The 18,035-nt window shown below is 43.6% G+C and overlaps 1 protein-coding gene across 13 annotated transcripts in view; it reads left to right on the forward strand.

Annotated features, from left to right (window-relative positions):
- Window positions 1-18,035, forward strand: part of UNC79 (unc-79 homolog, NALCN channel complex subunit) — a 279,067-nt gene that overhangs the window by 149,406 nt on the left and 111,626 nt on the right. For all 13 annotated transcript variants that reach the window (XM_007987657.3, XM_037984430.2, XM_007987658.3 and 10 more), the window contains 5 exons: window positions 800-1,027; window positions 2,788-2,929; window positions 7,110-7,189; window positions 7,274-7,422; window positions 14,459-14,616. In XM_007987657.3, coding sequence (XP_007985848.2) covers window positions 800-1,027; window positions 2,788-2,929; window positions 7,110-7,189; window positions 7,274-7,422; window positions 14,459-14,616 — 757 coding nt within the window. The remainder of the gene's footprint in view (window positions 1-799; window positions 1,028-2,787; window positions 2,930-7,109; window positions 7,190-7,273; window positions 7,423-14,458; window positions 14,617-18,035) is intronic.

An 18,035-nucleotide genomic window follows, 5' to 3' on the forward strand; every position in this document is an offset into this window, starting at 1 on the left:
TTAGCATCAATGGATGATTCATCAATTATTACTATCATGACAGTCAAGTGATAATTTTCCAATTCCATCATTTCTTCTAAATGTATTCGTTGGTACTCTACTGATGGAATAGTTTCTCCTTCTTTCCCATTTATGTGTTTATTTATTTATCTACTTATTCCCGCAGTGCCCATGGATTTTTATGTTATTTGGTGGGTTATAATCTGTTACTGTGATTCTGTATCTTGATGCTCGTGTTCCACATTTGGCCAGTGGGAATCTTTTCAAGCTGGCTCCTGTGTTCTTTTGGCATGTCCACATCATTCCGTGAACTCTTCCTTAATTTCTGGCGCGACAAGATGTTCCGGGCTCATCTTGTATTTTCCTAGCCCCAGCCCTGGAATTCAGCCATTTCTCCAAGGAGCCCTGGTTCCTTTTAGCAGCTCATGGTATTTAGAAACCAAGATCTGGACTCTAGGTGAGGAGGAGCATTTTTAAAATGTGTAAAATCTCACAAACCGACAAGCCAAAAACAACAACAGCTCTCTTTTAAATGTCCTACATGATTTTTAAAATAATTCCGATTGCTTCGTCTTGTGTTTATATTCCTTCTAGAAACAACCCATGGACAGCAATGTATATTCATGGTCTTGAAGCCTATATTGTCTTTAAACAATTCAATATTGCTGTCAGTTAGTGAAAATTATCCCCAAGTAGTGTGCCAATGGAATATTGGACAAATGGACCAAACTCCTTCTTCTTCTTTTTTTTTTTCCTGTGTGTATGTGTGTGTGTGTGTCCTTTTTTCGATGTCTTTCAGATGGAGTTACAAGATGATGGAATCACGATGGGTTTAGAGCACAGCTTATCAAAGGACATTATTTCTATTATAAACAATGTCTTCCAAGCCCCCTGGGGGGGATCCCACACCTGCCAGAAGGACGAAAAAGCAATCGAGTGCAACTTATGTCAGTCTAGTATCCTCTGCTATCAGCTTGCTTGTGAACTCCTGGAGAGACTAGCTCCCAAAGAAGAAAGCCGGCTGGTGGTAAGCAGTTGAAGAAACAAGATGACCCATGTATAATAAGCATTGAAGACTGCAGTAGCTGATGTAATGGAATCTTCCTCCAGCATCATCTTAGACTCCATGCTGGGATATACGTGAGACTGTGTTAAAAGAAACTTCCCATTGCTTCCGCCGACTCAGGCTCTTGGAAAGGGACACAAACTGGAGCCACACTATACAGAATTCTATTAAGTGGCTTGAGTGAGGGTTGTAGTGCCTCCATTCATATGGTTTCATGCATTACTAGTATTCTTGAAAGAACTTTTATCACAAAGTTATATTACAAAGTTTAAGTGACAATGAATACTGTAAATTTTTTTTTTTTTTTGAGACAGTGTCTCACTCTGTCTCCTAGGCTGGAGTGCAGTGGTTCAATCATGCTCACTACAACCTTTGCCTCCCAGGCTCAGGTGATTCTCCCACCTCAGCCCCCCAAGCAGCTGGGACTACAGGCACCCACTACCATGCCTGGCTAATTTTTAAATTATTTTTTGTGGAGACGGGGTTTTGCCATGTTGCCCAGTTGGTCTTGAACTCCTGAGCTCAAGTGATTCACCCTCCTCAGCCTCCCAAAGTGCTGGGATTACAGGCGTGAGCCACCATACCTGGCCAGATGTTTGCGTTTTTAAATTGTTTCTTCAGCTAGCTGTTGACAGACACTTGGGTTGCCATACCTTGCTGTCTGTAACTCACATGTTATAGCAGTTTCTTGCTCCTAAAAATTTGACTACCCTGGACAACCAGTATTTGTGTCTTTAAATTTTTTAAAAATTTATTTATTATTATTATTATTATTAGAGATAGAGTCTTGCTCTGTCACCTAGGATTGCAGTGGTGGGATCATGAATAGCTGCAGCCTTGAACTCCTGGGTTTAAGGGATCCTCCCACCTCAGCCTCCAGGGTAACTGGGCACAGGCATGCCACCATGCCTGGATAATTTAAAACGTTCTTTTAGAGATGAGGTCTCACTGTGTTGCCCAGGCTGGTCTCAGATCCTGCCCCCAAGCAATCCTCCTGCCTCAGCCTCCCAAAGCACTGGGATTCCAGGCATGAACCAGCACACCTGGCCAGTATTTGCATCTTGTTTTTTGAGATGGAGTCTTGCTCTGTCACCCAGGCTGATGTGCAGTGGTGCAATCTCAGCTCACTGCAACCTCCACCTCCCAGGTTCAAGCGATTCTCCTGCCTCAGCCTCCCTAGTAGCTGGGATTACAGGTGTGTGCCACCACCCGGCTAATTTCTGTATTTTTGGTAGAGACGGGGTTTCACCATGTTGGTCAGGCTGGACTCGAACTCCTGACCTCGTGATCTGCCCACCTCGGCCTCCCAAAGTGCTGGGATTATAGGCGTGAGCCACAGTGCCCAGCCATTTGCATCTTAATATAGCTCCGTGAACCCCTTATTATTCCTTCCTAATTAAGTCCTGTTATTGAATAACATGCACATGGGTGGGAGTGACTTGAGGTGAGAAAGCAGGCCTAGGAAGATTTAATGATGTTTTTGATCTTCTACATATATTTGAAGTGAAAGAAAATGTTTCAGCAATAGCAGATAGAGCTTTCTTTTCACTGTTCTGGCAATAAGCTCGAGGTCTTTTGGGGTGTGGTGCCTTGGCCTCTGGCCTCAGCAGCATGGGGCCCAGGACACAGCAGGTGTGCAGTCCAGCTTTGCTGAGCTGAGCGAACTGTTCCTGACACCCCTCCAGGGCCGCTTACCTGGCTGCCTGTCCTATTTATTTCAGGAGCCCACAGACAGCCTTGAGGATAGCCTCCTTTCTTCCAGACCAGAGTTTATCATAGGCCCTGAAGGGGAGGAGGAGGAGAATCCTTCAAGCAAGCATGGGGAGAACCCAGGCAATCGCACCGAGCCTGTGGAACGTGCTGGTAGGTGTGCTCTGACTGCTGGGGAGTGTACTGTGTGCACAGGGCCTGATGTTCAAATCACTGGGTTCTTGGTTTAACATCGACTTGGGCAAATTCAGACGTGGTCTCCTTAGTATAGACTCATGCAGAGGAACATTTCCCAGCAGATTATAAAGTGAACAGATCCATTGCAGTTCCCATAGAACCCAGTTCCCTGAGCATCTTTCTGGCAGTAGGTGCCAGTTTTCAATAAAAACTCATCGCCTCGCTACTTACAATGCCTGGTGTTCTCTGTGGACCAAGGCTGGGCGCTGACAATCTTGACAGCCACTCAGGGCATCTGGCCAAAGCAGAGTGTGTTTGGATAGAAGAATGGGGCTCTGGCAGTCGGGCTGTGCAGGTTGAACTCGGAGGCTACTTTGTTGGCTCTTAGCTGGGGCTGGGGAGTGGCCTCTTTCTCATTTGTCTCAAGGTTCTTGGGTGGACGCAATGGGGGCAAGCGAGATGGCAGACATGCTCAGGAATCGTACTCTAGCTCCTTTCACACGACGGCATTTAGGGATTTCAGGATGTGACCCCACGTGCCTCTGGGAAAGCCTGATTTCTAGCTCTGGATGGTGGCACTCTGGGGATCTATATGAGACCTGGGGCAGATCTGGGCAGCTTTTCAATCTTCCTGCATCCATGATCCAAAAGAGTTGGAATAGCTTGCTCCTGATTGGGCACAGTGGCTCGCGCCTGTAATCCCAGCACTTTGGGAGGCTGAGGTGGGCGGATCACCTGAGGTTGGGAGTTCAAGACCAACCTGACCAACATGGAGAAACCCCATCTCTACTAAAAATACAAAATTAGCCAAGTGTGGTGGCTCATGCCTGCAATCCCAGCTGCTATGGAGACTGAGGCAGGAGAATCACTTGAACTGGGGAGGCGGAGGTTGCAGTGAGCCGAGATCGCTCCAGTGCACTCTAACCTGGGCAATAAGAGTGAAACTCTGCTCAAAAAAAAAAAAAAAAAAGCTTGCTCCTGGAAGCCCACTCCAGGCTTGGCATCATTCCTTCAATGAGCAGCAGATATTATTAGGGGACTGTTTTCTGGGGTTCATTGCAACTGTGGAGGTGTCTTGTTCAGACAAAAGTAACCCTACAAAACCTTGGTCAGAACGAACTGCTTCTCCATGGATCATATGAACAGTGAATTGTGTATGAATATCTCAGCTCACACTATTTCATGTCATAAACCTTAGAATTTGAAGGAGTACCTGAGATTATCTGGTTCACTGGTTTTCAGTGTGCATTTCTTAGAGCTGTAAAGGCTCGGTGTGATTTCTTTTGGAACATCCTCAACTGGGGCAACCCCTGGGGGAAAGAGGAGGGCAAAATATAAAGACCCAACAGGCTCCCCACCTTGCTTCTGCCAGATTACTCCGACGACTTGCTCTCTTTCTTATGTTGGAGTTCTTTTTTTTTTTTTTTTTGAGATGGGGTCTTGCTCTGTCATTCAGTCTGGAGTGCAGGAGAGTGTGATCACGGCTCACTCCAGCCTTGGCCTCCTGGGCTCAAGCAGTCCTCCTACCTCAGCCTCCCGAGTAGTTGGGACCACAGACATGCTCCACCATGCCCAGCTAATTTTTTAAAACTTTTTGTAGAGATGGGGTTTCGCCATGTTGCTCAGGCTGTTCTCAAACTCCTAGGCTCAAGCAATCCACCCGTCTCAGCCTCCCAAAGTGCTGGGATTACAGAGTGGGCCACAGCACTCGGCCATGTGTTGGAATTCTAAGATTTTCTGTAAACAAAATATTCTGCAGAAAAGAAGTTTACAATCTGCTGATCCAGTTTATTTAGGCTTTGCACTTGGCAGATGAGGAAAATAAATCCCAGATGGGTTAAACGACTTGCCCCTGGTCATGTCACTCCTACTATTCATTCACAATTTGTACTTCATATTTCACATGATTCCAGAGCTGTAACGGAACATCGGAGTCACTGAGAAGCAGAAACACAAACAAAAGCTCCACTCCCCAGCTCCAAGTCTGGGTATCCCTGGGATGGGGACCTGGGAATTGGAAACAACTAATTAATGGCAGAGTTGGGACTAGAACCCAACTTCTAGTTTAGTTTAGGATTAATTAACTTGTTTTAGGCGCTGCAGCAGCCAGGGCCCAGGCCTACAGTTATGTTTCTCTTAAGCATTCATGCCTAAGGGAAGCTGGGACTTCACGCATGATCCAATAGCCTATCCTCTTTCTATGCAAATATATTTTTTAAATCTAAGCTTGCACACAGATCAATTAACTGCTACTTTTATTTCTATGTAATATTGTATTGGAACAATAGTTAAAACTAAGCAATTTTTTTTTCTTTTCTTTTTTTTTGAGACAGGGTTTTACTCTGTTGCCCAGGCTGGAGTGCAGTGGTGTGATCTTGGCTCACTGCAACGTCCACCTCCCAGGTTCAAGCAATTCTCATGTCTCAGCTTCCTGAGTAGCTGAGACTATAGGCGCCCGCCACCATGCCCAACTAATTTTTTTTTTTTTGAGACGGGTTTTGTCATGTTGTTCAGGCTGGTCTCGAACTCCTGACCTCAAGTGATCCACCCACCTCAGCCTCCCAAAGTGCTAGGATTATAGGTGTGAGCCACTGCACCTGGCCAGCAATTTATTTTTAAATGTTTTTCTTTTCCTTGCTGAATTGTTATACAGTCCACTTATTAAAACACATGCTTTGTTCTCCCCTGCATGCTCCTCCAGGCTCCTGTGGCAGCTTTAGCCTCTTTTCCTGGTCAGGCTCTCTGCTGTCTTGCAGGGTGCAGTTATAAATTGTCTCCTCAGGAGAGCCCCTCTTCTCTTTCTTCCAAGACCAGGGTTCCCTGCTGTTCAGAACCTCCCTGCTGCTTCTGCTCTGCAGGCCTTCAGGTGGTGATCTGGAGCTCTACCGTCCTAGAATTCAGGGGTGCTCTGTCGAACGTGTTCAGAGTCTTCCCCTCCCTTCTAATGTGATTCCCTTTTTCCCATCTTGAGGCCTGGCCCCTATTTCCTGTAGCGGTCAGATATGTCCACCACCAAAAATGTATTGAAAACGTTCACATCAAACAAAACAGTCAAGTACTTATGACAAGCATTTAAAATACATTCAGGCGGGAGATTCCCAATGGACTTTTCAGTATCTAGACCAAGAGAATTTGACTGCCATTGCCTCTGATCCTAGGGATTGCCAAAATGTGTCATGGTGATTTTAACACATTCTGCATTAGTTTCTGCATCTGGTTAACTTGTGAATTCTTTTCTCTAGCATGCCTCACGTATGATATATTGCTACCCCCAGTATGGGGGCAAAAGTTTTAGAGATCCTCACGAGAGGGTGAAAATAATGAGTAGTTGTTCTCATCTAAATATGTTTAACTGTTTCAAAATGCGCCTCTTTTTGTGAGAATCCATGGGATAAACCCCTTTAATTGGTAGTACAACTTGAACAACTCTCTCTCTCTCTCTTTTTTATTTTTTTTCCCAAGACTGAGTCTTACTCTGTCGCCCAGGCTGGAGTGCAGTGGCACGGTATCAGCTCACTGCAACCTCCACCCTCGCGGGTTCAAGCGATTCTCGTGCCTCGGCCCTCAAGTAGCTGTGATTACAGGTGCCCACCACCACACCCAGCTAATTTTTGTATTTTTAGTAGAGACGGGTTTCACCATATTGGCCAGGCTGGTCTTGAACTCCTGACCTCAAGTGATCCACCTGCCTTGGCCTCCCAAAGTGCTGGGATTACAGGCATGAGCCACCGCGCCTGGCCGAACACCTCTCATACCTGCATATCTCCCTTCCAATTAGGAAGGCACAGCTAGCCAGGTTCCAAGTCCCTTCAGGGAGCAGCAGAACTAACAGAACTAGCAGCACTGTGCAGTCCATCGTGTATGCAGATGTCTCTGGGTAGGGGTAGCTCTAGGGAGCCAAAGACATCTGAATTCATGAGGGACTGCACGGTGGAAAATGGAAACTGAGAATTCTCAATTCAGAAGATTTCCTGCACTAGTACCATAGCAGGGATATATGCTAATTTGGAGAGCAAATAAAAACATTGCTCAAACAATGTTGCATATATTCTATGTCAATTTGTTACTCCTGTTGGTGTTTATGATCTTGATAAATTGATGAATGATGGGGGAAATGAAGAGTTAGCCTAATTTTTGTGTAATTATTTCTTCACAGCAGTAAAGAATGATACTGAAAGAAAATTTTGCTACCAACAGCTTCCGGTAACATTGAGACTAATATATACCATTTTCCAGGTATATTTTCTGATATCTTTGAATACTTGGCTTGCTAGCATTACTGTTTTGGATAACTTAGTAACCATGTGGTTTTTTATATAGGAAATGGCTAAGTTTGAAGAGCCAGACATTCTTTTTAATATGCTCAATTGCCTGAAGATTCTTTGTCTGCATGGAGAGTGTTTATACCTTGCCAGAAAAGATCACCCTCAATTTTTAGCCTACATTCAGGACCATATGTTGATTGCAAGGTATGTCTTCCTAATGGTTTATTTTGTTTGTTTATATATTAAGCTTTAGTTGTGAAAAATCAGGTTAGATTAAGATTTACTGGCTTGTTTGGGTTATTTTTTGAGCCAGGACAGCTCAATTGCCTATAACTGCTTTCATTTTCCTTTTTTAGTCATGTAAAAGTATGTTAATACAAGGAATGATAATTTCCATTTGCCAGATACTGAATAAATAGAAAAGTTAAAGTAAAAATTATTTTATGCCTTTCACTTGTTAGATGGCTTAAGAATATGGAAAATATAGAAAAATGCCCAAAAAATGTTAATATTTACCTAGTATAATTAAGTAAGGACTTACCTACCTTCTTACTTAAAATAGAACTGCTAATAGAGATCTAAATCTCTCCATATGCTATCTGATAAGTTAGTTTTTAGAGACTAGTAAGACATTTGGAAAATTATAATAAAACGTTACCCTAGATTTACAGTGTTTTTGCTCCTGAAAACCTTAAAATAACTCTTGCAATCTTCCTGGAAATAAATCAGAAACATCCTTATTTTATATGTATGAGAATGAGTCAGTAAAAAAGGAAGAGATTGGTTCAGGTTAACCTGATGACAAATCACATTGAGGCTCTATCTTTCTTTACTCATTTTGTTTATTTTTTTATTATTCATTCAACAAATATGAGGGCTTATTGTATACATTCTTGTTCTAGGTTCTTAGGGAATTTGCAATCTAGTTTGGAAGGGGTGAATCCTATATAGAGAAAAGGTGACCATATAATTTAGTATTCAGATTTGTCTACATTTGAGAGTGAAGAGAGCTGGTCTTCATAATAACCCCGAGAGGATGAATATAAACTTGACAGTCTTGGTTAAACTAAGATTCATATTCATGTATGTATACGTCACTGTCAGTCCAAAGGAATGTGATAAATGACTGCTTGATACAGCTTAAAGGTGGGAGAGAGCATTTCTGGATGAATGATGAAGGATGAAAGGCTCTGGAGACAATACCACTTGAATGGGCATTGAGATAACGACAGAATTTTCATTGGTAGAGATTTGAGATGGGTGGGACATGTTGTAAAACCTGGGAATGTCAAGAGCAAACAGATGGGAGACTTGGAAAGAAGGGACCAGAAATGAGCAGGGCATACTTGGGGGATACCAAAGCTTTATTTTATTTTTATTTTATTTTATTTTTGCTGGATGGTGTGAATGTAAGGGAGTAATGGAAAATGAGGCTGGAGAAGTAGGTTGGGACCCAAGTATGCAGGGCCTTGAAGATAGGGATTTTATTTAATGATGTTTGGAGATCCATGGAAGACCTTAAAATAGAGTCAGAGGTGTGCTTTACTAGAATGAGTATGGAGAAAAGAGAGATTTTTGGAAACATCCAAATTTAAGAGAGTGCTAAGAGCACATTGCAAAGGCTTACTGAATATAAACACACAACGCAGAACTTTCTTCTGAAAGGTTTGTTAGAAGAGGAAAGGAAACATCAGATACTTAGAGAGAAAAGGGAGTAGACATTAAGGATTTTTAGGATAAAGAAAATCTGAACAGCCAGGCGCAATGGCTCACACCTGTAATCCCAGCAGTTTGGGAGGCCAAGGTAGGCGGATCATGAGGTCAGCAGATTGAGACCATCCTGGCTAACACAGTGAATTCCCGTCTCTACTAAAATACAGAAAAATTAGCCGGGCGTGGTGGCGGGCACCTGTAGTCCCAGCTACTCCGGAGGCTGAGGCAGGAGAATGGCATGAACCCGGGAAGCAGAGCTTGCAGTGAGCCGAGATTGCGCCACTGCCCTCCAGCCTGGGCAACAGAGCGGGACTCCGTCTCAAAAAAACAAAACAAAACAAAACAAAAACACAAAAAGAATATCTGAACATATTTATGGTCAGTGGGAAAGGGCCAGAGAAAGTAAACAGTTAGTGGGTACAAGTTTTGGAAGGCAGGAGAGTGTGCGATCAGGAACAAAGGGTCAGTTGGAAAACAGGAAGAATACCCTTTCCTTTGAAAGAAGATACATTTTGAGGAAAAGAGAAAATGTTAAGGAGAGTTTATAACAGCTGACTTAAGCCTTAAGAATATTAGGTGTTGATGTCTTCTCCTGAGAGGGGGATGATAGATATTGTATTGGGAGCTTCAGGAACATGGAAGAGAGTACGAGACAGCCTGCATGAGGAAAGCATGCAGGCTTTAGGTTCAGCTGAGGTTAGCTAGCACCAGTTTGCAGTGGACCAAGTTAGTAGGGATTTGGGTTTCTTTTCCTCCGGTGCTCAGCGGCTTGGGAGTGGATGAGAGCAGATGGGCAAAGGGTCTATTCAGGACCGGGGACTGGTGATACGGTTATGATGGAAGCTCAGAGGGATGAGGATTCCAGAGTGATGAAACAGTTGTCTCTGGAGTCCATTCTACGACTGGATGCAGATGAAGCCGAAGAATTGATATTTGGGAGAGGAGTATGGAGAAGAGGGCGGAGGAGTCTCAGTCAGGATGAGCTGGGGGATGGGGGGAAGTTGGGTGTTCTCAGCCTTATAGAGGGGAGGTCAGCGTCTCATCCAACAGAGTAAAGACAGAGGCCACTGGGGATGAGGAGGTGTGAATGAAACTGGGGCTTGATCCACTGACGGCATCTGCAGAGGCCTGCTTGAGGAGCAAGACTGAGCTAGGTGCCTAACTGACCAAAGAATTGGGAGAGGACGCTGTGCATCAATGTCATGGGTTTCAAAAGAAAGAGGCTGCTAAGAGGAGGCCTGGAGGAAGTCTTGGGAAGTGAGGGTCATTTGGCCCAGTGAAGACAGGAGTCCAGACTCATTGAGACTCTGGACTCTCAAGAGAAAATCTCAAGGCCAGGCACAGTGGCTCATCCCTGTAATTCCAGCATGTCAGAAAACGGAGGTGGGAGGCATACTTAAGGCCAGGAGTTTTAGATCAGCCTGGGCAACATAGCGAGACCCCATCTCTACTAAAGCAAAAAATTAGCCAGGTATGGTGGTGGAAGCCTATAGTCCCAGCTACTCAGAGGCTTAGGTGGGAGGATTGCTTGAGTCCAGGAGTTTGAGGCTACAGTGAATTATGTTGGTGCCATTTCACTCCAAACAATAATAAGAAATTGTGTTACCGGAAAAATGTGAGGTTCCAGCTAAGTGAGGAAGGGGAAGCTGCACTAGTTACCTAGGCTGCTGTAACAAATTGCTGTGAACTGAGTGACTGAGTGGCTTAAAATTACTGAAGTTTATTCTCTCACAATTCTGGGGGCCAGAAATCTGAAGTCCAGGTGGCAGCAGGGCCGTGCGCCCTGTGACAACTCTAAGGGAGGAGCCTTTCTTGCCTCTCGCCTGGATTCTCATGGCTGCTAGCAATTGTTGGCATTTCTTGGCTTGCAGCTGACTCACTCCAGTCTTTGCCACATGGTCTTCTTCCCTGTGTGTCCCTGAGTGTCCCTTCCTCTTCTTACTGGGGCACTAATCATTCATTATATTTAGGACCTGCCCTATCCAGTAGGAACCCATCTTAACTGATGACATCTAAATAAGGCCCCTTGAGGTTCTGAGTGCACATGAATTTTCAGGGAGCGCTATTCAGCCCACTAGAGAAGCATACCATGAGAAAGGTGGAGGATCTACAGAAGTTTCTTCCCTAGAAAACAGGGATTCTGCAGCTGCAGTGGGAGGAAGAAGCTGGGGAAAGGGAAAGGGTAGACATGGGTGACCTGGAGTAGGGAAGAGTAGGAATGACCTGGAGGGAACAGTGTGAAGTTTGAGACCATCAGCAGATCTGGACGAAAGGAGTGAAGGAACGGGGCTGAGGCTGAGAGTTAGGCAGACACTCCATGAATTCAACATGGGAATACAAAATGGACATTTTTTTTTTTATTATTGTGAAAGCAACCCCCCAGAATGTACACGTGCCAAATGGACTGTTAGTGCCACAGGACCACCCACTCGGCCTTTGGGGTCCATAGTCCAGGCTGTCTCCTTAAAGGGCCAGGTTTTCTCCACAAAGTGCCACCCTGACACAAAAACCATGATGGACAATGAAAGGACCTGTGGAAAAGATGCTCTGCTTGTTTCCAAACAAGTCGGCCCTAGAGAGCTGGGAAAGCCGAATGGGACTGGCCGAATCCTGGGTTTTGTCATGGAAATGGTTTTCTAGCAGGGCTGCCTGGTTTGCATTCTTCAACTAAACCGGAAGTTCATGAAGGCACAAATTATGTCTTCTTTTTCCTTTGCACTCTTCCTGGGGCCTATTGTGTGCTCTGGAAGCATCATCATCCTTGTCATCATGATAGTGGTAGCAGCTTGAGGTTTCTGCATACCTACTAAGTGCCATGCTTTCTGCACATCTCATTTAATACAGCCCACACTGGGAGGACACAAAGGTTTAGAGAATTTGCATGTGGTTACACAGCTCATGAATGGCAGGGTTGGGATGAGATCCCTATTTGTCTGACTTCCACTATTTGGATTAAGCATACGGCGTTTAAAAAATCACTCCTTTTCATTCTATAGCTCTGGTATGCCTTCTGAAAAACAGCCAACTGGAGTGGCTCGTACCTCCATATGTTTTCTGTAAAATGGAGATGGCACGTGTCACTCTTCCCCTCTCTTACCAGTGCAGCATGAGCTTTGTAAAGTCACAAATACAGGTGACTCTTGAACAACAGGGAGGTACACATGCTGACCCCTGTGCGGTTGAAAATCTGTGTCTAACTTTTCTCTTCCCCGAAACTTAACCTCTAATAGCTTCCTGTTGACCAGAAGCCTTATGATAACATAAAGATCTGATTAACACATATTTTGTATATTTTATGCATTATTTATTGTATTCTTACAGTAAAATAAGCCAGAGAAAAGAAAATGTTATTGAGAAAATCATAAGGAAAATGCATTTACAGTACCATACTGTGTTTATCAATACCGTAAGTTTATGCCATCTGTTTACAAGATGAATTGTGTATTTGAAAGGGTGAGCAGCTGCAGCTGCAGACTTCAAGCTATGGTACATATCAAGCAATTCAACTTTTCTTAGTAATGTCGTGACTTTCGTTTGCTTTCTGGGAGCACTTCCAGCGTCACTAGTGGCACTTCATATGGGACCCATGGTGCTATTCAAGGTTTATGGTATTGCACTAAACACAATGAAAAAGACGCGAGAACTGCGAAGATCACTTTTTACTGTGATTTGCAATTTACTGGAGAGAGAAACTGCTCACACAGAGAGACAACACTTGAGCTCACCTGAATAGCAACAGGAGATGGCTACAAAATTATTACCGTAGTACAGTGTGTACCACAGTTGGTTTTATGCAGTTACGATTTCATACTGCATCTTTACATTTGCTTAACATTCCTCTCCACTGTGAATGGCTCCATGTATGGTCTGTAAATGTTTGTGTGTGTAAGTTTTCTTAAATCTTAACTTTTTATAATAGATTCATGTATAATTTATGGTAGTAGATGTTAAAATAGACTAGTAACTACATATATTTTATACATTCATGATACAACTTTTCTTTTTTTTTTTTGAGACAGGAGTCTCACTCTGTCACCCAGGCTGGAGTGCAGTGGCGCGATCTTGGCTCACTACAAGCTTCGCCTCCCGGGTTCACGCCATTCTCCTGCCTCAGCCTTTCAAGTAGCTGGGACTACAGGTGCCCGCCACCACGCCCGGCTGATTTTTTGTATTTTCAGTAGAAACAGGGTTTCACCATGTTAGCCAGGATGGTCTCGATCTCCTGACCTCGTGATTCACCCACCTCAGCCTCCCAAAGTGCTGGGATTACAGGTGTGAGCCACCACGCCTGGCCGACACAAATTTTCCTTAAATTTTTTCACTATTTTTAGGCTACATGGTACATCTATGAACTTTTTAAAATTGTTGCAAATCTCCTAAAAAATTCAATATGTTTACTGAAAACAATCCATGTGTAAGTGGACTTGTACGTACAGTTCAAACCTGTGTTGTTCAAGGGTCGACTGTAGTTTTGATTCTGATATTGACTCTGGAGTCAAATAGAAAACAAAACAAAACAACAACAAAAACAACCAAAAGGCATACTTTAAATAATTGAAAAAAATGGAAACAATAATGTATTATTACTAAAATATATTATATTCAGAATTATTCCCGTAGAACTTGATAGGAACTTAGCTGAAACTTGCTAAGGTGCCAGATGTTATCAGGGATCTCCTTCTCTGTCTTTTCCTCCTCCCCTTTCTCACTCCCTCCCCATCTCTTAGCCCAGCTCTGGCTTGGCTTCTGGAATGGAACTAAGTGTTGGCTTCTCGGTTAAGTGCAGGCTGTCCCTGTGACAGGGGAAGGAGGGTCATTGGCAGCTGCAGGCTGACATTGCCCTTTGTTCCTGAGATTTCAGAAGGAGAGAGAGCCTCTCTCTCCCAGAGTGCATATCAGTCCCTGAAATAAGAGTGCATATCAGTCCCTGAAATAAGAGTTCAATTATTCCCATATGCCTTCTCCTAGCTAATCACTTTATTCAGGGTGTTGACGTTCGTTGATCAGCCTGTTTGTATTCCCCCTTGTGATAGAGAAGGTTGGGGAGCTTGACTGATGAACTGTCTTTCTTGGAGAGGCTGTTATTAAGAGAAAAAGAGTTGTTCTTTGACATCATAAGAGGCTGGGCAGGCCAAACCAACCAAACTTCCCAGATGCTCACTGTAACAAAATGTTTAAAAATCACGTATTACTCCGTCATCCTAACATAACTAATTTTGACTTTGTATATTACTGAACAGTCATTTATTTATATTGTTCACTTATATTACTGAATTTACATTGTGCAGATTTTTAAGTTGTAAAATGTAATGTTAAGTAAAAGTGTTTTTCTCTAGTGTCACGTTAAGAGGACAGAGCATAGGAAACGTCTATCAGAGGATTATCCTCTCGTGGATGAGTGTAATTTCACCAAAAGCACCCCTACCCACCGCCTAGTAACTATGCTTGCTGTAAATTAAGAGGACAGGATCTTTTTCTGGAAAGGTTGTGATAACTGTCACCACTTTGCTTCTCCTTGATTCCCTAGCCTGTGGAGGGTCGTCAAATCCGAGTTCTCTCAGCTGTCTTCACTGGCAGTTCCTCTTCTCCTCCATGCCCTGTCACTTCCTCATGGTGCTGACATCTTCTGGACAATCATAAATGGCAATTTCAACAGCAAAGACTGGAAGATGAGGTTTGAAGCAGGTACCTCGGTGTTAGCTTAAAATTCATTCTGGGTCACACGGTACACATCTTTTTTGTCACGGTATCTTTTGGGGCACCTTCTTTCTTGTCCTTTCTTTTTAAAAGGCATTCTCCCGCTTGCTGGTCTCCTTTGGGGGTTCTGCTTTGAGCTTCCTCTCTAAAATAACAGCATTTTGCAGAGTTGTCCTTAGGGAGGGTAGTCCTGTCCGGGTTTGCGTCGGACAGACCCAGCTTATGCCTGTTACCCAAGTGTAACGATTAACTGCACCCATGTTTACTCCCAAACAGGCACTGGCTTGGATGCAGTCAACCTGTGAGTTTACTTGCATCAGAGTTACTGGGAATATTTGTTAAAATGCACATTATCTGGCCACATCCTAGAGCTACTGAATCAGAATCTCAGTGGGAGGCGGGGGTGATGCCAGAAATTGAGATTTTTTTTTTCTTTTTTTTTTGAGACAGAGTCTTGCTGTGTCACCCAGGCTGAAGTGCGGTGGCACGATCTCGGCTCACTGCAACCTCTGCCTCCTGAGTTAAAGTGATTCTCGTGCCTCAGCCTCCCAAGTAGCTGGAACTACAGGTGCATGCAACCACACCAGGCTAATTTTTTAATTTTTAGTAGAGACAAGGTTTCACCATGTTGACCAGGCTGGTCTTGAACTCCTGACTTCAGGTGATCTGCACACCTTAGCCTCCCAAAGTGTTGGGATTATGGACATGAGCCACTGTGCCGGGGCAGAAATTGAGATTTTTAATAAGAGGTTCGAGAATCTCTGCTGTATACCCTTGCCACTGAGGGATCAGGGACCAAGTCTGGTGCAGCTTGGATGTAATTTCCTAGTAAATAGAGCAGCAGGTTATCAGAGTAATGTGGTAAGGAAGGAACCTGGAAGGGTTCTCTTAGCCTCATGTCTGCTGGCCCGCTGTCACCCCAATCTGCTAGTAGTTCTATTCTCAGGGTAGTAGGCAGGGTTGGCATGCCACAGTGCAGCTTCTCAGAACAGTTCTGTAGGTTGATGTCTCAAAAGTTTGGCACAGAAATGGAAGTTTCATCAGTGAGGTAACTATTATACCTTTAGTTCAGTTCCTTAATATATGGCCACTTCAAAAAGTTCTTACTTTTTAATGCCCACAGGAATCTCAGGGGCTAGTGTATATATATGATAGCACATCATGTTGTGGGGGATTAGGATTAATTTTCTGAATCTTGGCTCTGGTTAAGTTACTTTTCTTTCTTTCCTTTTTTTTTTTTGTTTGTTTGTTTGTTTGTTTTGAGTTGGAGTCTTACTCTGTTGCCCAAGCTGGAATGCATTGGCATGATCTCGGCTCACTGCAACCTCTGCCTCCCGGGTTTGAGCGATTCTCTTGCCTCAGCCTCCTGAGCAGCTGGGACTACAGGCACCCACCACCACACCCGGCTAATTTTTGTATTTTTAGTAGAGATGGGGTTTCGCCATGTTGGCCAGGCTGGTCTTGAACTCCTGACCTCAGATGATCCGCCTGCCTCGACCTCCTAAAGTGCTGAGATTATAGGCATGAGCCACTGCACCTGGCCAAGATCATGTTACTTTTCTACTCAAGAAATTTTAATGGAGTTTTTTCAGCGCCTAGAGAATAAAGTTCAGACTCCTTAAACTGCCATTCAAATGGTCTGACTGCAACTGCAGACGGCCTTATTTCCTGTGCTGCTTTCTACACACACTGTTACTGTGTTCCCATTGCTTCCTGCCTCGCTTCATCCACGCAGGGGCCATTCTGGGCTCTCCACCTTTCATTCTTTTTCCTTAAGGCCCTACACAAATGCCACCTCCACGTGATGCACCTTCAAATGCCACCATTGAGGTCCACCTTCTAGGTTCCACCTGTGGAGAGTGGTTTCTGTATCCCTAGATCTCCCATAGCATTTTATTTATACCACACTGGAGGGATTTACAGGTTTTCTAAAGTTACATTTTAGTTATAGTTGTACATGTCTTATCTATTTTAGTCAATTTAACTTTGAAGTCAAGAGTTATGAATGACTCCTCTTTCCGTTTACTTCTATCTCCTCCCAAGTGCCTAAGATATTTTCTTAGTGGTATACATATGTGTGCTTAATATGTGTGTGTGTGTATATATATATATATATATATATTTTTAAATAAGCGAATCAGTGAATTTGTTGAATAAATTAGATACGTGCTAGGTGCTATGGGAACAATAGAAAGAAGTGTAAGAGCAGATTGCTGTCCTCAGGAGGCTTCCAGTTTAATTGATGAGACCAAACATAAGCATGTAAGAGGTTGGCAAATTATAAAAGGCATAAATATAATCAAGACCACAAAAGAAAATATGTCATATAATGAACACATATTGTGTTCGTAGATAGCTCATATTCTGAGCATACAAATGCTATATGTAAATTAATGATATGCAAATAAGTAGTACTTTTACAGGAGTTCATGGGATGGAAAGGTCTCTCTAGGAGATCAGAGAAGACTTTACAAAACAGAATATCAGCAGAGATTCTCTAAGGATGGTAGAATGTCAATAGAAAGAATATTGTGGGCCAGGTGTGGTGGCTCATGCCTGTAATCCCAGCACTTTGGGAGGCCAAGGTGGGCAGATCTCTTGAGGTCAGGAGTTCGAGACCAGCCTGGCCAGCATGGTGAAACCCCCATCTCTACTAAAAATACTAAAGTTATCTGGGCATGGTGGTGCCTGCCTGTAGTCCCAGCTACTTGGGAGACTGAGACCTGAGAATCGCTTGAACCCGGGAGACAGAGGTTGCAGTGAGCTGAAATCGTGCCACTGTACTCCAGCCTGGACAACAGAGTGGGACTCCTTCTCAAAAAAGCAAAACAAAACAAACAAACAAAAGAATATTCTAGGCTGTTGCAACAGCTTAAGCAAAATACTGAAACATCTTAATCTGCATTGCACTATATTGCTTTACTAGCTATTGTAACTTTTTATAAAGCCATGCTTTAAGAGTGGCTGGAATTGTTTAACATTGATTTGCAGAATAATTAGAAATCTATGAAGTAAGGGTATATTTACAGCATAGAAGAAATACCTGGCTTCTATAGCCCCAGGAAATGTCTATCTGGTCTGCCATTTCATACCAGGACCTACTAAGAGCAGAGTGGGGGACCCGAATCCAGAGCCAGGATTGGTGGGCACCTCCTACCTCTCTCTGTTATCTGCAGAGCTTCTATGGAATGGCCACAGAAAGAAGCATAGAGGCATTTGGAATATTTTGAAATATAGCTGAAAGTCAAACAAAGAGAAAGACCATGAAAAAAATGTAAAAGACAACCCAGAGTTAGATCAAGGCTGCGTGGGAAGAAAAAGTTCTGCTCTGAGTAGAAACAGTCTCTGCTGCACGGATGAAATGGAACACTCGAGATGGTGGCATTAGACTTTCCTGTTGGGGTTTA

This window comes from Chlorocebus sabaeus, chromosome 24, assembly GCF_047675955.1.
Source record: "Chlorocebus sabaeus isolate Y175 chromosome 24, mChlSab1.0.hap1, whole genome shotgun sequence".
Taxonomy (NCBI): Eukaryota; Metazoa; Chordata; class Mammalia; order Primates; family Cercopithecidae; genus Chlorocebus; species Chlorocebus sabaeus.